Source organism: Rana temporaria, chromosome 3 (assembly GCF_905171775.1).
Source record: "Rana temporaria chromosome 3, aRanTem1.1, whole genome shotgun sequence".
Lineage (NCBI taxonomy): Eukaryota > Metazoa > Chordata > Amphibia > Anura > Ranidae > Rana > Rana temporaria.
This window is the reverse complement of record NC_053491.1, coordinates 277,662,367-277,686,437: the sequence shown is the minus strand read 5'-3', so window position 1 is coordinate 277,686,437 and position 24,071 is coordinate 277,662,367. Positions and strand designations below refer to the sequence as shown.

At 40.9% G+C, this 24,071-nt stretch overlaps 1 protein-coding gene across 2 annotated transcripts in view; it reads left to right on the top strand.

Moving 5' to 3' along the window:
- The first annotated feature begins 804 nt into the window (after positions 1–804).
- The window catches only part of PANK3 (pantothenate kinase 3), a 50,070-nt gene continuing 26,803 nt past the window's right edge, over positions 805–24,071 (top strand). Inside the window, exons 1-6 of one of the 2 annotated variants that reach the window (XM_040344675.1) lie at positions 805–965; positions 1,311–1,367; positions 4,861–5,213; positions 14,080–14,333; positions 15,439–15,615; positions 23,856–23,979. In XM_040344675.1, coding sequence (XP_040200609.1) covers positions 1,340–1,367; positions 4,861–5,213; positions 14,080–14,333; positions 15,439–15,615; positions 23,856–23,979 — 936 coding nt within the window. In that variant the 5' untranslated portion in view covers positions 805–965; positions 1,311–1,339. Of the gene's footprint in view, positions 966–994; positions 1,368–4,860; positions 5,214–14,079; positions 14,334–15,438; positions 15,616–23,855; positions 23,980–24,071 lie in introns of those variants that run through there. The other variant, XM_040344674.1, reaches the window with a different exon arrangement.

Genomic DNA, 24,071 nt, shown 5'->3' with positions numbered 1-24,071 from the left:
CCTTCCCTGGTGGAGCGATCTCCCTGGTGGAGCAATATCGCAGTACAGCTATGAGTCGCTGATTGCTGCCATTAAGAGCCCTTTCACACTGGAAACGCCTATAGTGGAGCAATAAAATAGCGGTAAAACACCGCTATTTTACAGCGTATTCATTTCAATGGAGAGGGGCGTTCTTGGAGCGTTTTTTTTAGCGCTCAAAAGATGCTGCTTGCAGGACTTTTCTCAACGCTCCTCCAGCGCAACGCCTCAGTGTGAAAGGGTCCATTGAGATGCATGAGGAGCATTTTAATAGTGCTATTTTTACCGCGAAAACGGCGCAAAAACGCACCAGTGTGAAAGGGCTCTAATAGTTAAAATAAAAAAAAATAAAAAAGTCCCTGGATTTCATTTTAAAAATCTGGTCACCTTACTATAGAGGGATATGCTTTGTTCATTTTTCATGTCTGAGGTTTACAACCACTTGAACTCATCCCTGCCCAGGAGGCTTCATGTAGGAATGAATAACATGCTTACCTAGGAGAGAATGACAGTACACGGCCAGGTACTGCAATACAAATCGTTTTTTTTTTTTTAATAAAAATAAAATGGTAAATAAAAGGGTGAGGTGAAGAGGAAATGAGAGAAAGCGGTTTATAAAGAATGTGTGTATTATACAGGTCTATATCCCAGAGATATACAAGACACAGAAGCCATGGCTCCCAATGATAGACTCCTTGCCGCTTGTCATCCGCCTTTCATCTCCCTCTCATACAACACCTCCGCCTCCTAATTGGCTCCTTCCCCCTGCCGCTTTTGATTGGCGGAGACAGAATCGGCGTCATCTGCATCCAAGCACCGTCCGCGGATATGACAGAACAGAGAGCCGAGCTGTACCCAGATCCGTGCGATGTGTATTGTATGTGGAGCGTCCGTCGATAACCTTCCACGTCCATTCCTCTCCTCATAAAACGATTCCCTATCAACAGGTACGCCTTTGTTTTTGTACACATTGCCAGCGCTCCGCCATTTCCGAGGTCTTAGAAATAGCGCACTGTAGAGGCCAGAAGGTTCTACAAACTACAGATCCCAGCTGGCTTTGCGGTGGAAGGAGGGCGCCGTTTCCGGTCCGCAGTGTTAGGAGAGGAAGTTGTGATTGTTTGTATGTGTGACGATAGAAGGAGGAGTCAGGGTGTGAGGTGATCATTGTATTGGGCAGACAGTGATCATACCCGGCTTGATGGACAGTGGGGAAGGCTTCAGTACAAAGTGTTATCTATCTTCCTCTTTTCCCCGGAACCCTGAATGAGTGACTCTGCATGTTCTTTCTACAGGAAGGAAAGCTTCAAGGATCGGCTCAACGATGAAAATCAAGGATGCAAAGAAACCATGTAAGTGACTGTGCTGTTGTAGCCCTGTGTGAACCACTAAGGGGAAATGGTTATCTTTATTATAGGCTATTTTTTTGCCCCCAAGACAGGCAGATGGCATCGTGATCTTCACCTATTCCGAGGAAGCCTTGTGTTTATTGAAGGCTTACTGTGAAAGGTTGAACCCAACTCAATTTTTTTCTGTGTACCACTGCCAGAACCCAGCGCTGTATACTGTAGGTAACTGATGCTGCTTACAGTTTATCCAGCTTGGCCCAGACCAACTATTTAACTACTTGCCACCCGGCCACTGCACATAAACGGCCTCGTGGGCATTTCCTCCTTCTGAGTGGATGTTCCTGAACGTCCCTCCGAAGGAGCAGGATCGCGAGACTGCGCAGTCCCGATGTTCTCATGCCACCCGGATCGGCAGAAGGACTCTGTGATTGGCCCTTCTGATTACATGATGGCTGTGTCCAATCACAGCCATCATGTGATGTAAATAGAGAGCCAGTTGCTAGGCGATTGGCTCTCCTTCTCCTCACACGGAGCTTGTCAGTGAGAAGGAGAGCGGATCTCTGCAGCCGGCCGGTGATCAGTGTGTATGAGCTGTATTTTTACACACTGATCACCAGGCTGGTGTCCCTAAAACAGTGTCCCCACACAGTAAAAACACCTGTCCCAGTAAAATCATCTGTCCCAGTGATCCTCTGCGCACATCTGTACGTGATCGCACAAACCGATTATTGTACAGTCAGACCCGGTTCACACTGGGGCGACTCGTCAGGCGACGCAGCCGCCTGACAAGTCGCGTCCCATTCTAGTGAATAGAACCGTTCTAATAGGAGTGACGCAAGTCGCTCCGACTTAGAAAAAGGTTCTTGTACTACTTCGGGGGCGACCTGCATTGACTTCTATACAGAAGTCATTTTGCAAGTCGCCTTAGATGTCGTCTTCATGTCGCCTGGCCGAGTCGCCCCCGAAGTCGTGCCGCCCCTGTGTGAACCAGCTCTTACCAGGATTTTTTACCATAGTACTGTAGCAGAATACATTTTGGCCTAAATTTATGACGAAATTTGATTTTATTGGATTTCTTTTGAAACAGAAAGTAGAAAATATCGTTTTTATTTTTTGCTCTTATTTTTGGCTTATATCGCAGTGAATAAATACCACCAAAGGAAAGCTTTATTTGTGTAAACAAAATGATAAATATTTCATTTGGGTACAGTGTAACATGACCACGCAATTGTCATTCAAAGTGCGAGAGCACAGAAAGTTGGGAATTGGTCTGGGAAGGATGGGGGTTAGGGTGCCCAGCATTGAAGTGGTTAAAGCAAACCCTTACATATACCCAATGAAGTGACGGGCCTTAGGCGATGCACAGAGATTAAACAAATCCTCCTAGTTGTAGCTGTTTATCTGCAGTCTTCTCTTCTCTGCAGTTGTTCAAAGCCCAGAATTTAGAAAACTCGTCTGAGCTGTCAGATAAACGGGTGCGGAGAACTGAAATTGCACTTTGCAGAGCTTGGCAAGGAGAGCTCTGACAGCTGATTGGAGGGAAGGGACACACCCCCTTTCACACAGGAACAGAGACAATGCTGTCAATCAGCTGGAGATCTCTCCCCTGTCACTTTTTTTTACTCTTGGTGTCAGGAAGATTTGTCCCAAGTGACCCATGCTGATCGCTAAAGAATGGGCAGCACATAGAAATGACACTTAGTGCTCTGAAATGAGACAAGTACACACTCTAGAAGGATACGCTTTGTTCATATTTCATATCTGAGGTTTACAACCACTTTATCCACTTCAATACCGGGCACTTTCACCCCTTTTCTGCCCAGGCCAATTTTCAGGTTCCAGCACTGTCGCAATTTGAATGACAATTGTGCAGTCATGGTACACTGTAGCCAAACAAACTTTTTATCATTTTTTTTTTTTTTTTAATAATAAAAACGCCATAAATCTATCCCCTACTTTTGTAGGCGCTATAACTTTTGCGCAAACCAATCAATATACGTTTATAGCAATTTATTTTATTTTTTTCCAAAAATATGTAGCAGAATACATATCGGCCTAAACTGAGGGAAAAAAATGTATATAGATTTTTGGGGATATTTATTTTAGCAAAAAATATAGCTTTAATTGACGCTGTTTTTTTTTTTTTTTTTTAAAAAATAAAAACCACAGAGGTGATCAAATGCCACCAAAAGAAAGCTCTATTTGTGGGGAAAAAAGGACGCCAATTTTGTTTGGGTACAACGTCGCACAACCGCGCAATTGTCGGCTAAAGCGACGCAGTGTCGAATCGCAAAAAATGCTCTGGTCAGGAAGGGGGTCAATTCTTCCGGGGCTGAAGTGGTTAAATACCACTTTGTTTTTTATTTTTTGCTAAAAAAATAAAAAATAAAAAAAAGACCAAATATTTAGGGGAAAAAAGTTTTTTGCTTTATTTCTGTTATAACATTTTGTAAACAAGTGTCTGGGACACAACAGCGGCGCCATTGGCTCCCACAGCTGTCGGTGAAAGTCAGTTAGCCAATCAGCGGAGAGAAGGGGTCGGGGCTCCATGTTTGAATGGACACACATGGAGCTATGACTCGGCTCGGGTGCTGGGGGTGTCGAGTGCTGGGGTAGCAAGCTGCTTGCTGTGGGGGCACTCGACAGGAGGGAGGGCCAGGAGCAGCGAAGAGGGACCCAAGAAGAGGAAAGTCCACAGATCAGGTAAGTAATATATATATATATATATATATATATATATATATATATATATATATATATATATATATATATATATATATATATTAGGGTTGTCCAGATACCGATACCAGTATCGGGACCGATACCGAGTATTTGCGCTAGTACTCGTACTCGCGCAAATACTCCCGATACCAAAATAGAATACTTCTTTTTTTTTTTTTTTTTTGTGACATCGAACACAAATTGGATGGCACCATTGGATGGCACTGATAGGTGGCACTGGCATTGAATGAATGGCACTCATAAATGGATGGCACTGATAGGTGGCACTGGCATTGATTGGGTGGCACTGATGAGATGCACTAATAAGCTGCCTCCCTGCACTGATGCACTAATGGGCACTGATCTGCACTGATAGGTGGCACTGGCTAGCTGCACTTTTGGGCACTGGCACCGATGAGCTGCACTGACAGTGATCACTCCTTCAATGATATGTAGTTTTCCAGTACCGTATGCTAAAAAACAGCCCCACACCATGATGTACCAGTTCTTCATAATTCTAAAGAAAATATCTTTGGTCTGTATTGTGGTTTGAAAACGGTCACATGACATTAAAAAAAAGTATCGGTATTCGGTATCGGCGACTACTTGAAAAAAAGTATCGGTACTTGTACTCGGTCCTAAAAAAGTGGTATCGGGACAACATATATATATATATATATATAAATATAAAAAAAATTTTTTAAACAGACTTTACATTCACTTTAATGTAAAAAGCAAGTGTACATATTCTGATATATCTTCTTCCTTTGCTCAGCTTTCCCATGGTTTGGCATGGACATTGGTGGCACACTAGTGAAGCTAGCCTATTTTGAACCAATCGACATTACAGCAGAAGAAGAGCAGGAGGAAGTAGAAAGCTTAAAGAGTATACGTAAATATCTGACTTCCAATATAGCCTATGGTTCCACAGGCATACGAGATGTTCATATGGAGCTGAAAGACTTGACGCTGTTTGGTAGAAGGGGAAATCTGCACTTTATTCGTTTTCCAACCCATGATCTACCAACATTTGTTCAAATGGCAAGGGATAAGAAATTTTCAACTCTTCACACTGTTCTGTGTGCCACTGGAGGTGGGGCTTATAAATTCGAGGAAGATTTTCGTACAGTAAGTATCCTTAACTCAACTTTTTAAACAACTTTTAATCATAGTTTGGATTCTTCATATTTTTGCAAAATGCATATTTTTTTTACTTAAATTTCCTCTTCCTCCCAAATCTGACACAAGAAAACACTAGCCTTCCACTTGGGCCACCCCCACTACAGGGGTTAAAATGGTACTAAACCCCCAAACAAAAATGTATTCTATTGCAGCTTAACAATCATTAGATGTGGTGGTATCAATTTTCTTTTATTTGGCTTTTTTCTCACATTTTTCACCTGGTGATCTGGCCAGTAACACACCTCCGGTATTAGTGAGACGCAACGCTGATGCAATGAGCACAGGAGGCACCGCAGACAGCAGCATTGTAATTTCGGGGGGAGGGTTGGGGGGTAGTGTTAAATGTGTTAGCAGATTTAATTACACTAAAAAAATGTAAGCCAAACTCCAGCTCACACTTCAGTTACACAATCAGTTACAGCAAAATGTTATGCCCCGTACACACAATCGGAAATTCTGACAAGAAAACTCCCATGTGAGCTTTTTTGTCAGAAATTCCGACCGTGTTTATTTCCATTGGACTTTCGCTGTCGGAATTTCCTATTGGAAAACCTGCTTGTCTGTATGCAATTCCGACACGCAAAAAAACACGCATGCTCAGAATCAAGCAGAAGAGCCAAACTGCCTATTGATCTCAGCTCGTCGTACGTCACCGCGTTCTTGACGGTCGGAATTTCCATCAAGATTTGTGTGACCGTGTGTATGCAACACAAGTTTGAGCCAACATTGCGTCAGAAAAAAATCCACGGTTTTCTTGTCGGAATTTCCGATCATGTGTACGCGGCATTAAGCTACTTTCACACTGAGGCGTTGCGATGTCGGCAGTAAAGCACTGCTATTTTTAGCGGCGCTTTACCATTGTTTTTGTGGCACTATTCGGCCGCTAGCGGGGCACTTTTAATCCCCGCTAGCGGCCAAAAAAAGGGGTTAAAACCGCCTGCAAAGCGCTGCTCCAGCATCACTGCCCATTGATTTCAATGGGCAGGGGCGCTTTAGGAGCTATGTATACAGCGCCTTTAAGATGCGACTAGCAGGATTTTTATAAGTGTCCTGCCAGCACAACGCTCCAGTGTGAAAGCCCTCGGGCTTTCACACTGGAGTGGGAGGAGAGGCTCTTTCAGGGCGCTATTTTTAGCGCTATAGCGCCTGCAAAGCGCCTCAGTGTAAAAGTAGCCTTTTTTTTTTTTTGGTGGTAAAGGTTTTGCATGATTAAATAAAAGCATTTTAATCCCTCCTGCCAGTGTTAAGGGGTTTGTCTCATCCATCTAAACTGATTCTGCTGGGGAGCTTGAGTTTGTGAAAAACAGACTTGCTGGCTGGATCACAAGATGAAATTAGAAGGAAGAAAGCCTAAAAAAGTAAACCGATGCAGTAATTCAGCCAGTAAGTCTGTTCTTTTTCAAAAGAACAAGCTGTCCTGCAGATGTGGCAGTTACTCGGATAAGATAAACGATTTACCACTGACAGGGGTGCTTACAATGATTGGCTTTTATTTATATAAAACCTTTATCCCAAAAGGAAAAACACTGACTTATAAAAGTACTAGCTGGATTTTGGCTTAAAATGTTTAGTATCTTTAACCACTGCAATACCTCTATGTAAATAAATGAAAGTGAATTCTTGCGCATAATCTATAAAACACACTAATAATGCGACCAAAAGTGCATAGATGGTGAAGCAATGATCAAAAGTGAAATAAATAATATATTGTATAAGTACAATATAGTCCATATGTGATATGGCTGTAAAAACTTGCTAAAAAGGGAAGAACTGAATGTCCACAAATCCCAGAGCGGGATAAACAACTGCACCAAAAACGTCTGTCTGGTCACCCAGAACTTTCACCTCGCTAATGAATAAAGACAGCAGTAAGGATAATCTTAGATGTCTTCACCGAATACAGCATTCCACACTGAAACTCCACTGGTGCCTCTCCGTCCAGATAGCCACAGCCTTATCCAGTCTCCTCGCTAAATACCTATAAAATCTCCATTCAGGGGAACAAGACGGGCCTTCAATGGTGTAGTATTAAAGCAAAGGGGAACGTTTATTACGGTGTGTATGCTCTTACATAAAGAAGATAAAACAAGTGCAAGTAAAAATGAACAGTGGCGTCCTCTGCGCCGTCTCACGTCACTCCAGGTGTACATCTGCCAATGGCCAATCCCTATGCGTTACGACACGGTCATGTGTCTTCATCTGGGGAACCTGATTGGTTGTGCCGCCTGTATTTTTATGTGTACAAACCGGAAGTCTGCTGACCACCATTTTGTTGAAGTCCGTCGCTTAAGCAGTAGCGCGGCCATAGCTTTGGTTATCTATTCTATCTCTTCTACCAGATATTAGGTGGAAATAGAGTATATTGGCAATGGTAGCTCTTATATATTATGTAACTATTGTTAACTGAAGCCGATGCAAAAATATTCAATGGGACCGACTATTTCAGAAAACTAATGACACGTAGTTGGGAACAAGATTAGTATAGATCCCCTTGTCAGAGCAGCCTCACAACGGAGTTATAAATGCAGGGTGATCCAGTGCAATGCAATACAATGGACCATATATATAAAATATTGGACCATATTTAAAATTAAAAGAATATAATTAATGTACTTCTATATTCTATAGTATGATTAAAAGAAGCGAAGGGTTGGTTGGAGAACCTGGAGGAAGCGTAAAGAGAAAGAAAGAAAGAAAGAGAGAAAAAGAGAATGAAAAAAGGAGGAGAGAGGAGAAAAAGCAGGGGGGAAAGGAAGACACAGAGAGGAAAAAAGATTGAAGTAGAAACACAAGGATAGCACTCACATGGGCCACATCTGTAATTATATTAGGGAAGAAACAATATCAAGCAAGTGGACATTGATGGTCAGACTTTCAGGCCAGGAAGTATGGTTTTGTAAAAATATATAATTTAATAGCATATAAATAAATTAAACAGGATATACAGAAAAAAATATACAAAAGAGAATTTATCACAAATTGATCAACAGCAAGTGACCACTGTATATTCCTTGGAAGTCGCCAACGCACGTTTCGCCGTGGGGCTTCTTCAGGGCGAGGATGAGGAATATAAAGTTAGCAGAGAGGTAGAACCTTATCTGCAATGATACAGTGTGACACATTAGTAAAACAGAAATATTAATCAAAATACGGAATTAAAAATGAAATAAATTGAAGTATCGTAGTGTGTATTTACATGGCTGGTGGTCCCTCGACGAATGCATCCACAGGGCATATAAGATACAGGTGGAAATAGACAGGTCGGGAGATAAGCTTAGGTATTCTATATTCTATGTACTCCTATTAAGCAATGACAGGAGCGCACTATAAAGAACACTATTTATATGAAAAAATATAAGATATAAAAATATTATAAAATAATCTAACATATATATCAAAAAATCTCTTAAATGTTGGAAATCAGTCCTCTATGTAAGCGGCCTTCTAGTATAATGCGTTCAAATGGGGTAGGAGCGGAGAATTGTAGCCGCGGGGGTATAGTTTGGGCATAGTGGCGAATCTGCAGGTAACTGTAAAACACTTGTCTAGGGAGGTCATGTTGGGACTGGAGCTTGGAGAACAGGAGCAACGTGCGAGACCTGGGGTCCACCAGGTGCCCGAAATGGAACAGGTTACGCGAGGCCCAGGGCCACGACATTTAGAGTTAGACTAGCTGGCACCTCGGGGTTGCACAGGAACGAGGTCATCAGTGAGCGTTCCGACTTAAAGGGGTTGTAAAGGAAAACATTTTTTGTTCATAATAAGCATTCTTTATCTGCAGACATTCCTTTTTTCACTTCCTCATTGTTAGTGTTTGCTCAGAAGTTGCTCTATTTCTTCTCTGTTCTGTTCACTTCCTGCTTGTCTGATTTGTTACTCACCACAGTGAAGGGAGGCTTTACTGCGGTGGTCAGTGACGTGCTTGCCCCCTCCAGATAATGGATTTCGGTTTGGCTGGCTTCATATTTCAATTGCATCCCTCCAAAAATATGAAGCCAGCCAAACCGAAATCCATTATCTGGATTTGAAAATTGAGGTTAGGGATGATAAATTTGTTACCTCCACGTATTTTAAGGGAACAGATAGAAATTCCTTTATACCAACGGATAGCTGCCATCATGAACCGTGGTTAAGGGCGGTCCCTAAGAGCCAGTATCTCAGACTGAGAAGGAATTTGTTCCGATCCTAATCAATTTTTGGCCCAGGCTGAGATACTGACTGATCGTTTGCTGGAGAAAGGATACTCAAAGGAGTCCATACAGGGATCCTTGAATGGAGTTCTGGCCACTAGGAAGGAGGACCTTCTGCAGGAGAAAGTTGCCACTGAGGGGGAGAAGTTCCCCGATGGGGTACCCTTTATAACGACCTATTCTATCCAGTATAGAACTATTACCCAACTTGTCAATAAACACTGGCATATAGCAATGAATGATCCTGTACTGAAGGACATCCTGCCATCTAAACCACGGTTATCTTTAGGGGTGTTCAGTCCCTAAGGAACCAAATAGCAGTGAATGTTCTAGACCCTCCAATTAGGGGTATATGTTTTTTTGATCAATTGAAAGGATACTACAAGTGCAAACGCTGTAGAGTCTGTTCTTTAAATTCCTGCCCACAGAGGTGTGTAACCACCTTTACCTCTACAGCTACTGGGCGAGAACATAAAATTAGGCCCTGTATTACCTGTGCCTCTACTGGCATAGTATATCTACTGCAGTGCCCTTGCGGCCTACAGTATGTGGGCCGGACCAAAAGATCCTTCCAGATTCGTGTTAATGAACACATCACCAACATTCTGGCAGGATTCAAAAATCATTCTGTTTCTAACCACTATTGGTTGAAACATAGGAGAGACCCATCTAATACCCTTTTCTTAGGGATCGATAAATTCAAGCCACACTGGAGGGGGAGCCATCTGGTAAGGGAAATTTCGAGGATGGAAATGGGTTGGATCTACCGTTTAAAAACCTACGCCCCTTATGGGTTGAACATTGAAACAGATGTGAATGCGTTTATTAACAATGCGTGATCTGTAAACTCATTGTGATCTGCACCAATAGAGGCGGTTCATAACTCCCCTAGTCCCCCCCAGTTTGATATATTTTTTATTCCCATTTTTATTTCTTTTGTTCGTTTTCCTCCTTTTTTATTTTCAGATTTTTTGTTGTTTGACACATGCACGTCACATGCATCTTATAGGCGGAGTTTTTTCGCCGCTATGTAGGCAGAGTTCTATTCGCCCTTATATAGCACAGAAAATGGTAGCACTTAATACCGGTATAAATGATTTCTACATTAATGTTTTAGGACATTTTTGTTTTATTTTAGCACTTTTTTGTAGGGTAAGGTGCGTCCCTATCATTGGGTACGCAGGACACACCACGTCTAAGGACTAATGAGAAATTAGTTGAGGGATGAACATTATCCTCGCTATTTAAGGTTTTGGTACCCGAATGGGAGAGGCCCTAAAATATCATCTCTTTAAAATAAATTTTTTGTTAGATATTAGAGAATTTACACACTGTCACAATAAGGATATGGAGGCTGATAACCTATGGTTGCTGCCTCTATGTACATATCCACTTTTTTTTCATTATTTAACTTAGTTTCCTTAAGAGACTTATGTATAAGGGGGTTACTTATGGGTTAAACCCTGTGAGAATAAGGGAATTTTTTTTGGCTCTCTGGGTTGAGTAAGATCTGGTTCTTAAACCCGCTTCTAGGTTTAGCATATATATGTAGCGCCTGTAGTCCCTAAAGAAAATAGTTTTTTTTTATAATTTTTTAATTATTGCACATTGGCGCCACATAGGAATGCTCTGGGTGTGGGTAGGGTATAATGTACAGGAGTGGAGTGGAGGCCACGCGGCTTGCGATAGGCCAGATGGAATCATTCTATGAGACCTTTGACTAATAGATGGTCATATCAAAGGTAATGACCAGTTCCAGGCATTAATCCCTTTTCTTTATTTATCTTTCTTCTAAGAGTTCCTATATCTATTATTGTTTTTCTTGGGGGTGTAGCGCCGCACCGCAGAGTATTGGCATCTTTTCCCACAGTTAAGATGGCGTCTGCGCTGCTATTGTCCTGCATTTCACAATGAGGCTTGGTTATATATATATTTGGTGAATCACTGATACGCCCTATCCCATTGAGAACGTCCAATTGATGACGAAACGCGTCTGGGAGGACGTGCAGTGACATCACCACGCTAAGGAGGAAGGGCTTCTAGAGTTTGCCGGCCGGCACTTTCGTTTACATGCTGTTTTTAAATCGATGTTTGTAAGTACGCTTACGTTTTTTAATAAATGCCAATTTTTTATACGGAATTATGCTATGGTGCACCTTCTTTTTCATTCTTATAATCGGATGAGCCTGAGATCGTGCCTGGTGTTTTCCTTGGGACCTGTATCCCCCTGTATTCCTGAGAGTCCACAAAGGCCGGGGCTGGGCTATAGCCGACTGCATAGAAAGCTTGCCCTCTGGTAAGCGGCCTTACATTTTCGGTGAAGGGATCACTTTAGTAATACAATACCTGTCACTTTGGGTGTGTGAGCTTCCAGGACCCTATATCTGCATGAACTTTATTGTCATCTGGAGACATATGCTGATTATTGCATTCTATGGACTTGATTTGCACCATACCCTGAATGCAATTTACCTATTTAGAATCTCTCTGGCGCGGCTTTGTTTTATATGTATGTTTTGCTCTGTGTATCGCACGCCAGCTGCTGCCTGCTAATTTTTGAGCGTATTAGCGCAGTTTTTTGTTTTTTCCTTTTTACTCAGCTACTGCTGTCTTCCCTCTCTGCACCGGTTTAAAAAAAGACCGAAATAAAAAAAAATACAAAATCGTTTTTTATATTTAGTGGGAATGCTTCAGCAGTCCCACTATTTTTTTTGATTTATTTATCTTTAATTAAAATTTGTATTTTATTCTGTACATTTTTTGGCTCTGCGTAACTTCTGCATACTTTCAGCTATTAAAACCATCCAACTTTTAAAATGTTCATCTCTTACAGCTAATGATGGGACTTCTTCAACTTTTTTTCTACTATTTTATACTTTTTAAAATATTAAGCTTTTTAACACTTTTTTAACATTGTACTCAATGAGAGGCGGGGCAGTTTTTGGTGGGGACGCAGTTTTTGATGGGGGCAATGTTTTTTTTATGGGGCAATAGGATTGGGGGAATTTTGATGGTGCAGTTTTTGATGGGGCAATAGTATGGGGCAGTTTTTGATGGGTCCTGTTTGGGGCAATAGAATGGGGGGAATTTTGATGGGGACAGTTTTTGATGAGGCAATAGGATGGGGCCAGTTTTTGATGGGGCAATAGGATGGGCACTTTTTGATGGGACAATAGGATGGGGCCAGTTTTTGATGGGGCAATAGGATGGGCACTTTTTGATGGGACAATAGGATGGGGCCAGTTTTTCATGTGGCAATAGGATGGGGGCAATAAAATGGGGGGAAATTTGATGGGGCAATAGGATGGGGACAGTTTTGATGGCAGTTTTTGATGGGGGCAGCTTTTGATGGGGCCAAAGGATAGGGGCAATTTTGATGGAGCAGTTTTTGATAGGGCGATAGGATGGGTTTTTTTGGCACACTTTTTGATGGGGCAAGGGATTGGGGCAGTTTTCGATGGGACCAATTTTTGATGGGGCAATACGATGGGGGCAGTTTTGATGGGGCAATAGGATGGGGGCAGTTTTTGATGGAGCAATAGGATGGGGGCAGTAGGATGGGGGCAATTTTGATGGTGCAGGTTTTTAATGGGGCAATTTGATGGTACGGTTTTTAATGGGGAAATTTGATGGGGGAAATATGATGGGGGCTGTTTTAATGGTAGAAATGGGGCAGCTCCTGCAAAGGTAATTACTTTTAAAAAGATGCTAATTAGTGGGAATGCTGATTCTCTCCAACTTTTTCTTACGGATTTAAGCTATTCATCCAGTTAGCTTTAGCAATTCAGCTATTCAGCATTTTCTGCAGGAAATGCATTTTCTAGTAAACCCTATTTTATTTTTTACAATTTCAGTGCTTATGAAAAGATTTCATATACATGGGTATGTAGGGCTGTATACTGCCAAGAAGGAGCGTATTTGTGCTGTAGATAGCGATCATCCACGGCCAGCAAGTTACAGGCAGCTGCGGCATGAATCGCACATTAAGTTTGACAACATGAGGTTGGGGACAGATGAGCGGCCCAAGATGTAAACTGTCTACATCCAAGGCTGCTCAACTGTCCCTAACAGTATGTTCCTACTCAATGTGCATTTACATGCAAATGCAGCTTTTTATATCGGCCTGTGCTACCTTCCTCACAAATAAGCTAACTTTTGGCAGTGCAAAGCTGTTACCTTTTCTTGTGCACTCTCTGGCTATGTAGAGACTCACGCAGGCAGCCCAAAGGACTAAAAACAACAAGGCCTTGACAGGGCATGCATGCATGATGTTGCTAGGAATTATGGGATGTGCAGACCCCAGGATGGTAATGGGGGGACTGTTCATGACAGAAGTGAATGCGCCCCCTCCAGGAGCACAGAGGAACCTGGAGGCTGCTACAGTAAAAACATTTTTGAAACTAATAATATTCCAATGATTAATTGCTCAAGAGGGATGTATTTATCATAAACAAGCTGTGACTTTAGTACTACTTTTAGGCTGAGATTCAATCTAACATTTATAAGTGGTATGTTTGTTTTTGTAATATAGTAAAATATACGTATTACTGTCTTTTCATAAAAGTATCTGTTTACTAACAAAAGTATTATAACAATGATCACCCTTTGTAATTTTTTTTCAGATTGGGAATCTTCAGCTGCACAAGGTGGATGAACTGGATTCCCTTGTTAAAGGATTGCTGTTTATAGATTCTGTCCGGTTTAATGGACAGGCTGAGTGCTATTATTTTGAAAATGCTTCACACCCTGAACAGTGCCAGAAGATCCCATTTAATCTGGATGACCCCTACCCTTTACTAGTTGTGAACATTGGCTCTGGAGTCAGTATTCTAGCCGTTCATTCAAAGGACAGCTATAAGAGAGTCAGTGGAACAAGGTAATGTACTTTAGGCATAATAGAAAAACGACAGCAAGGGAGAACTATAACCACGCACCAAACCCACTATGGCCTAAAACCTGTCTAACACTCATAATGTAGAACATGGAAGGAAGCCATAAATATGTCAAGTGTATGAATACAAGGCGCAAAAATACAACTGCCTTCGTTATAGGGAGATAACAACCAGACAGCAAGTATGTCCTTAGCTGCCATTGGTCAATTTTTCTGTCTGAGTGGAGATATGTATAGGGTAGGGTCAGTGCACTGGCCACATACCACAACCCAAAGGCATGGATTGCTACTTAAGGGTTACTAAAAGGCTCAGCTGCCCATCTAAATATACCACAATACCCTTCCAGCCTGGAAAAATAATGCATTTTTATCAATCCACCATCTCCAACCGTCCACTAAAAAAACTCTTTTCGTTCTGCAGCTAAACCCACATTGCCCCAATAAATCTAAGTGCCCATAATGGAAAAAAAAAGATCACAAATGTCCCTTAACCCAACATGTTTCACCTTAGAACAAGACTTCATCAGAGTGAAGTGTGTTTTAAGAAAAGCCCATGGGAAATGGTGGCACTTTACAGTACAGATCTCTTTATAATATGGGTAGGAGTGTGGCTATGTAATCCCACGTCTGCATGTGATGTCATACATGCCTCATAACACACAACATGTATTTGCCTATATAAATAACCAAAACTGCTCCAATTGTCCCAATGCATAACCTGCAATTCAATCCCATCCCTATGTGGGTTTGATGCCCTCAAGTGGCCATACAGTATATTGCATCCTCCTAATCTGCAATAGGGGGGGAAAAAACATACTGCAAACCATATTTGCCATTAACAAGACTTCCAAACGATCTTTCTGCTATATAGGGGACCTTCAGACACCCTATCATGCTCCATGATACTAAATTGTTTGGTACTCGGTTACAAATGGTAAGAATGTAAATCCTCAATTAAGATCTTATGGTGACCTGGAACCCAGTCTTAAACGTATTAAGCATAATACGCATTTTTTTAATAACTGATATGGAAGATTTCTACTAGTGGAAAATAACAACTTGCTGTTTATAATTGTATTTTTTTTTTCAGTCTTGGTGGTGGGACCTTCCTTGGCCTCTGCAGTTTACTGACTGGATGTGATAGCTTTGAAGAGGCTCTTGAAATGGCATCATCTGGTGATAGCACAAACGCTGATAAATTGGTACGGGATATATATGGAGGGGATTATGAACGGTTTGGACTTCCTGGCTGGGCAGTAGCATCAAGGTAACAATAATATCATTTTTTTTTTTTTTTTATCACAATTTACAATAATAATAATACAATAATTTTTTAGACCACTTTCACACTGGAGCATTTTTCAGGCGCTTTAGCGTTAAAAAAAAAAAAAAAGCGCCTGAAAGAAGCTGCATCTGCAATCCAAATGTGAAAGCCCGAGTGCTTTCACACTGAGGCACTGCGCTGGTATTGCGTCAAAGTCCTGCAAGCTTCTTTGCAGCGCTTTAGGAGTGGTGAATACACCGCTCCTAAAGTGCCCATTTCCATTGAGGTGCTTTTTTTAACGCCAAAGCGCCAGAAAAATGCCCCAGTGTGAAAGGGGTCTTGGCGGAGCTTTACCATCGCTTTTCGGGCGCTGGCAGTGTGAAAGGGCTCTGAAAGCACTCGGCCTTTAACATTGGCATTGCAGATGAGACTTTCAGGTGCTTTACATGCTTTTTTTTTTTTTTTTAACGCCAAAGCGCCTGAAAAACACACCAGTGTGAAAGGGGGCTTACTGTACATACTATATGCAACCATTCAAACTAATCTCATTATTCTTTGATAGAGTTTTCTGGCAAAGTTATATATGTCTACTTCTGAGTAACATAATGGTGTTCAATCTTGCTAAACATACAGGAGACCAATTAAGTTTAGTTGAAGCCACTTTTAAAATACTTTGTTTAAATTTTCCTGGGCAGTTCCACAAAGTTTGCTAATACAATTTCCTTTGCTGAAATCTATAGTGATAAGTTCAGATTGCTAGGGCACATCCATGCCCTTCCCATTGTGGGTTAGATGCCCTCCAGTATCTATATTTTCCTTAGAATCGTTCTGATGTTCAAATGAATGGACTGAAGTTGCACTGCACCTGGATCTCAAGTAATTCACACAAGAACAAACAGACCACTCCGGTGTAATGCATGATCAGAACCGGCCCATAAACCGGTTTGTCATTTTCAACAGAACAAGTTCTGCAAATGTAACTGAGTGTTGAGACAAAGCATTTACCACTGAGAGTGGTTCTTAGAATTATCAGATTTTATTTATTCATGTAAAACCTTAATCACAAACCGAAAAAAAAAAAACTCCAGCTTGTGTGGAACCGCTCTCTCTTTCGCTCTCGCTCTCTCTTTCGCTCTCTCTTTCGCTCTCGCTCTCTCTTTCTTTCTCTCTCGCTCTCTCTTTCTTTCTTTCTTTTTTTCTCTCTCGCTCTCTCTTTCTTTCTTTCTTTCTTTCTTTCTTTCTTTCTTGCTCTTTCTTTCTTTCTTTCTTTCTTTCTTTCTTGCTCTTTCTTTCTTTCTTTCTTTCTTTCTTGCTCTTTCTTTCTTTCTTTCTTTCTTTCTTTCTTTCGCTCTTTCTTTCTTTCTTTCTCTCGCTCTCTCTTTCTTTCTTTCTTTCTTTCTTTCTTTCTTTCTTTCTTTCTTTCTCTCTCGCTCTCTCTTTCTTTCTTTCTTTCTCTCTCGCTCTCTCTTTCTTTTCTTTCTTTCTTTCTTTCTTTCTTTCTTTTCTTTCTCTCTCGCTTTCTTTCTTTCTTTCTTTCTTTCTTTCTTTCTTTCTTTCTTTCTTTCTTTCTCTCTCTCTCGCTTTCTTTCTTTCTTTCTTTCTTTCTTTCTTTCTTTCTTTCTTTCTTTCTCTCTCGCTCTCGCTCTCTTTCTTTCTTTCTTTCTTTCTTTCTTTCTTTCTCTCTCGCTCTCGCTCTCTCGCTCTTTCTTTCTTTCTTTCTTTCTCTCTCGCTCTCGCTCTCTCGCTCTTTCTTTCTTTCTTTCTTTCTTTCTTTCTTTCTTTCTTTCTTTCTTTCTTTCTTTCTTTCTCTCTCGCTTTCTTTCTTTCTTTCTTTCTTTCTTTCTTTCTTTCTTTCTTTCTTTCTTTCTTTCTTTCTTTCTTTCTCTCTCGCTTTCTTTCTTTCTTTCTTTCTTTCTTTCTTTCTTTCTTTCTTTCTTTCTTTCTCTCTCGCTCTCTCGCTCTCTCGCTCTTTCTTTCTTTCTTTCTTTCTTTCTTTCTTTCTTTCTTTCTTTCTTTCTTTCTTTCTTTCTTTCTCTCTCGCTCTTTCTTTCTTTCTTTCTCTCTCGCTCTTTCTTTCTTTCTTTCTTTCTTTCTTTCTTTCTTTCTCTCTCGCTCTTTCTTTCTCTCTCGCTCTCTTTCTTTCTTTCTTTCTTTCTTTCTTTCTTTCTTTCTTTCTCTCGCTCTTTCTTTCTCTCGCTCTTTCTTTCTTTCTTTCTTTCTTTCTCTCTCTCGCTCTTTCTTTCTTTCTTTCTTTCTTTCTTTCTTTCTTTCTTTCTTTCTTTCTTTCTTTCTTTCTTTCTTTCTCTCTCTCGCTCTTTCTTTCTTTCTTTCTTTCTTTCTTTCTTTCTCTCTCTCGCTCTCTCTTTCTTTCTTTCTTTCTTTCTTTCTTTCTTTCTTTCTCTCGCTCTTTCTTTCTTTCTTTCTTTCTCTCGCTCTTTCTTTCTCTCGCTCTTTCTTTCTTTCTTTCTTTCTCTCTCTCGCTCTTTCTTTCTTTCTTTCTTTCTTTCTTTCTTTCTTTCTTTCTTTCTTTCTCTCTCTCGCTCTTTCTTTCTTTCTTTCTTTCTTTCTCTCTCTCGTTCTTTCTTTCTTTCTTTCTTTCTTTCTTTCTTTCTTTCTTTCTTTCTTTCTCTCGCTCTTTCTTTCTTTCTTTCTCTCTCTCGCTCTCTCTTTCTTTCTTTCTTTCTTTCTTTCTTTCTTTCTCTCGCTCTTTCTTTCTTTCTTTCTTTCTTTCTCTCGCTCTTTCTTTCTTTCTCTCTCTCGCTCTTTCTTTCTTTCTTTCTTTCTTTCTTTCTTTCTCTCTCTCGCTCTTTCTTTCTTTCTTTCTTTCTTTCTTTCTCTCTCTCGCTCTTTCTTTCTTTCTTTCTTTCTTTCTTTCTCTCTCTCGCTCTTTCTTTCTTTCTTTCTTTCTTTCTTTCTTTCTTTCTCTCTCTCGCTCTCTCTTTCTTTCTTTCTTTCTTTCTTTCTCTCGCTCTTTCTTTCTTTCTTTCTCTCGCTCTTTCTTTCTTTCTTTCTTTCTTTCTTTCTTTCTTTCTTTCTTTCTTTCTTTCTCTCTCTCGCTCTCTCTTTCTTTCTTTCTTTCTTTCTTTCTCTCGCTCTTTCTTTCTTTCTTTCTCTCGCTCTTTCTTTCTTTCTTTCTTTCTTTCTTTCTTTCTTTCTTTCTTTCTTTCTCTCGCTCTTTCTTTCTCTCGCTCTTTCTTTCTTTCTTTCTTTCTTTCTCTCTCTCGCTCTTTCTTTCTTTCTTTCTTTCTTTCTCTCGCTCTTTCTTTCTTTCTTTCTTTCTTTCTCTCTCTCGCTCGCTCTTTCTTTCTTTCTTTCTTTCTTTCTTTCTTTCTTTCTTTCTTTCTTTCTTTCTTTCTTTCTCTCGCTCTCTCGCTCTTTCTTTCTTTCTTTCTCTCTCTCGCTCTTTCTTTCTTTCTTTCTTTCTTTCTTTCTTTCTCTCTCTCGCTCTTTCTTTCTTTCTTTCTTTCTTTCTTTCTTTCTTTCTTTCTTTCTCTCGCTCTTTCTTTCTTTCTTTCTTTCTTTCTCTCGCTCTTTCTTTCTTTCTTTCTTTCTTTCTTTCTCTCGCTCTTTCTTTCTTTCTTTCTTTCTTTCTTTCTCTCGCTCTTTCTTTCTTTCTCTCGCTCTTTCTTTCTTTCTTTCTTTCTTTCTCTCGCTCTTTCTTTCTTTCTTTCTTTCTTTCTTTCTCTCGCTCTTTCTTTCTTTCTCTCGCTCTTTCTTTCTTTCTTTCTTTCTTTCTTTCTCTCGCTCTTTCTTTCTTTCTTTCTTTCTCTCGCTCTTTCTTTCTTTCTTTCTTTCTCTCGCTCTTTCTCTCTCTCGCTCTCTCTTTCTTTCTTTCTTTTCTTTCTTTCTTTCTTTCTTTCTTTCTCTCGCTCTCTCTTTCTTTCTTTCTTTCTTTCTCTCTCTCGCTCTTTCTTTCTTTCTTTCTCTCTCTCGCTCTTTCTTTCTTTCTTTCTTTCTTTCTTTCTTTCTCTCTCTCGCTCTTTCTTTCTTTCTTTCTTTCTTTCTTTCTTTCTTTCTTTCTCTCTCTCGCTCTCTCTTTCTTTCTTTCTTTCTCTCGCTCTTTCTTTCTTTCTTTCTCTCGCTCTTTCTTTCTTTCTTTCTTTCTTTCTTTCTTTCTTTCTTTCTTTCTCTCGCTCTTTCTTTCTCTCGCTCTTTCTTTCTTTCTTTCTTTCTCTCGCTCTTTCTTTCTTTCTTTCTTTCTTTCTTTCTTTCTTTCTTTCTTTCTTTCTCTCGCTCTTTCTTTCTTTCTTTCTTTCTTTCTCTCGCTCTTTCTTTCTTTCTTTCTTTCTTTCTTTCTCTCGCTCTTTCTTTCTTTCTTTCTTTCTTTCTTTCTCTCGCTCTTTCTTTCTTTCTTTCTTTCTTTCTTTCTTTCTTTCTTTCTTTCTCTCGCTCTTTCTTTCTTTCTTTCTTTCTCTCGCTCTTTCTTTCTTTCTCTCTTTCTTTCTTTCTTTCTTTCTCTCTTTCTTTCTTTCTTTCTTTCTTTCTTTCTTTCTCTCTCTCGTTCTCTCTTTCTTTCTTTCTTTCTTTCTTTCTTTCTTTCTTTCTTTCTTTCTCTCGCTCTCTCTTTCTTTCTTTCTTTCTTTCTCTCTTTCTTTCTTTCTTTCTTTCTTTCTCTCTCTCGCTCTTTCTTTCTTTCTTTCTCTCTCTCGCTCTTTCTTTCTTTCTTTCTTTCTTTCTTTCTTTCTTTCTTTCTTTCTTTCTTTCTTTCTTTCTTTCTTTCTTTCTCTCTCTCGCTCTTTCTTTCTTTCTTTCTTTCTTTCTTTCTCTCTCTCGCTCTTTCTTTCTTTCTTTCTTTCTTTCTTTCTTTCTTTCTTTCTTTCTTTCTTTCTTTCTTTCTCTCTCTCGCTCTTTCTTTCTTTCTTTCTTTCTTTCTTTCTCTCTCTCGCTCTTTCTTTCTTTCTTTCTTTCTTTCTTTCTTTTTCTTTCTTTCTTTTTCTTTCTTTCTTTCTTTCTTTCTTTCTTTCTCGCTCTCGCTCTCTCTTTCTTTCTTTCTTTCTTTCTTTCTTTCTTTCTTTCTCTCTCTTTCTTTCTCTTTCTTTCTTTCTTTCTTTCTTTCTTTCTCTCTCTTTCTTTCTTTCTTTCTTTCTCTCTTTCTCTCTTTCTTTCTCTTTCTTTCTTTCTTTCTTTCTTTCTCTCTCTCTCTCTCTCTCTCTCTCTCTCTCTCTCTCTCTCTCTCTCGCTCTCGCTCTCGCTCTCTCGCTCTCTCGCTCTCTCGCTCTCTCGCTCTCTCGCTCTCTCTCGCTCTCTTTCGCTCTCTCTTGCTCTCTCTTTCGCTCTCTCTCGCTCTCTCTTTCGCTCTCTCTCGCTCTCTCTTTCGCTCTCTCTCGCTCTCTCTTTCGCTCTCCCTCTCGCTCTCTCTCTCGCTCTCTCTCTCGCTCTCTCTCTCGCTCTCTCTCTCGCTCTCTCTCGCTCTCTCTTTCGCTCTCTCTCGCTCTCTCTTTCGCTCTCTCTCGCTCTCCCTCTCGCTCTCTCTTTCGCTCTCCCTCTCGCTCTCTCTCTCGCTCTCTCTTTCGCTCTCCCTCTCGCTCTCTCTTTCGCTCTCTCTTTCGCTCTCTCTTTCGCTCTCTCTCTCTCGCTCTCTCTTTCGCTCTCTCTCTCGCTCTCTCTCTCGCTCTCTCTTTCTTTCTCTCTCGCTCTCTCTCGCTCTTTCTCTCTCGCTCTCTCTCGCTCTCTCTCGCTCTTTCTCTCTTGCTCTCTTTCGCTCTTTCTCTCTTGCTCTCTTTCGCTCTCGCTCTCTCTCCCCCCCTCTCTCCATTATGCAGCTATTGTTTTGCCAAGGCCTACTTTTTCATCTTTCCCACAGTGTTGTGAGACCACAATGTTAGTGACAGTGCAAGATGCCACTGGGCAGCTCTTCCTAGACCTGAACCATCAATGTGATCAGAAACCAAAAAGATGGAGGTGGGTTACATCTGCTGAATAAAGGCCAACATCCCTAACTTGGGTATAATACAAAAAATTTCCCCCAGGGAACGGGACTTGATGGGTACAAATTGTAAAACACTGTACGATTTATGTTAAAGATTTATAATTTTATTATCAAAAAAAAGGTTTTCATAAAGAGTAACAAACAATTATTAAAGCTACAGGTCGATCGATATTTGGCTATCTTTGATAAATCGCCATCCGCCAATTATTATCAAAATTGGGCCGATATTTAACTCTGGCCGCCGTTCCTCCTCCCTTCTCCACACTCGACGGCTCTGGCAAGCGCCGCGCTGAGTGTGTGAAACTGACAAGTAACAGAGGTGAGAGAAAGGAACTGTCAGATCGATGTCGGGGGTGGGCGGGACCCAGCAGCTATATTACACCAGCCAATGGGATGGTATCTGGGCGGGTCGCTACGTGTTTGTGGCCCTGCCCCCTTTCTAAAGCAGCCCAATCATTGGCTGGTGTAATATTTATGCTGGGTCCTGCCCTCAAGCTCAATTCTGATCTCTCTCTTTCACTTTCTCGTCTGTGCTGTGCCCGTCATTCAGCTATAGCGCGGGCCTCTAGTGGTTAAAGAATGCTGATTAATTTGTTTTACAGCCAAAATTCCACTTAGATGCAGGTGTCCTTGTCCTTTTTTCCTTAAAAATATTGTAAAGCTTTATTTTTTTACTTGGATCAGTGGTTTTGCACAGAGCAGCCCTGATCCTCTTCTGCTGGAGTCCCCCTCTGGTGCTCCTGACTCCTTCCCTACAGTGACTGCTCCCATAGAAATCTGCTTTTATGGGCACTCATGCAGGCTTGCTACTGGTGCAGCCCTGTTTGCATCTATTGACAGACATCCACCCCTTGCTCCATCGTCACAGAATTGGATTGACCGTAGCGGGAGCTAATGGGATCCTGTGAAGTATTGGAATGCATTTAGGTAAAAAACATTTAGGCTTTAGAACCACTTTAACCTGTGCATGAGATTGTACGACCATTACTCAGACATCTTAAAAAAAAAAACTGTACTTGAAGTTGAGATTAAGCATAAGCCACCTGCTTAGTATTGGTTTTAATAAATGTGTAGTCTACTAAAGGGCTTTTACTGCTTATGAATATGCAAATATTTTAATGTCCACAGTCTGAGCAGAGGGTTACCTTTTTTAAAGTCCCACTATAAGAAACAATATTGTATTCTAACTGTATGTGGTTTCTACCTGTATTAAAGGGGTTGTAAACCCCTTAAAGCGGAGTTTCAGTCTCCAAAAACTTTATTTAAAGTCCGCAGCTACAAGTACTGTAGCTGCTGACTTTTAAAGGGGTTGTAAACCCTCATGTTTTTTCATTTTTAATACATTCTATGCATTAGGGTGAAAAAATACCTGGCAGTGACTGGCCCCTCCCGTTTTTACTTACCTGATCCCTGGAATTTCCCACGGCGAGAATGCGCTGTCCCTCTGCCCGGGGTTCTCGGCACTTGATTGGATATATTGATAGCAGCGCAGCCATTGCCTCCTGCTGCTGCCAATTAAATTCAATGATGCTGGGGCGGGGCCAAGTCATGGCGGCTTTGGATGCTGAATGATGGACTCAGGAGCACGCCTGCAAGGTAACCCCCCGGGAGACCGATTCTCCTAGGGGGTTATCTAAAACGGGAAGGAGCCGCCAAGGGACCCCAGAAGAGGATGTTCGGGGCCACTCTGCAAAACGAACTGCACATGTCCCAGAAGGCAGCGGGGGGAGAAGGAGGAGGGCTTGCCGCAGAAGAGGACATAAGATACTGCACCGTGCCCGGGCTAGGACGGAAGTAAATTTATTATATCTATAAAGGTAAGAAGGTAGGAAAAAATTTAAATAGATATTCAAAAACAGCTTTTAAGCCCCGTACACACTACTAGTTTCTTCTCAGGTTGAACAGAAAAACTGACCGCTCAGGTGAGAGCCGCTGTACTAACAATCCGATGTAAGCATAGTAACCTCCCCTGCTGAGCTATTGTGTTCTAATAGGGGGACGCACCTTTTTCAGTCATGAGCCTTCCACAGAAGCTGGACCGGCTGCTGTACACACAGGTCGAATGTCGGCCTGTTTCTATTGAACAGGCCGACATTCAGCCCGTGTGTACTAGGCTTTACACATACGCAGTGAAGTGACCGTTACAGGGGTTCGGGGCAATAATGCCTGCATGTCTGTTTTAAGAGTTATCTTCAGTATATCATTTGTTTCCATATTATGTTTATTCTTCAAAATGTGATTTCCTTTATTCATTAAAGTTGTGTATTCTTCATTTTGCATTACTGACGCCTTCTTTTCAATTGTTTCTCTGTAGTTTTGGCAATATGATATGCAAAGATAAACGAGAGTCTGCTAGTAAAGAAGATTTGGCTCGTGCTACATTGGTAACCATAACCAATAATATTGGATCAATAGCAAGGATGTGTGCTGTCAATGAGGTAAAGATTTAGTAAAGGTGATACATTTTAAGCATAAACCTTGCCAAAATGCTATCATCTTTTCAAATTTATAAAAACAAAAATTGTGTGTG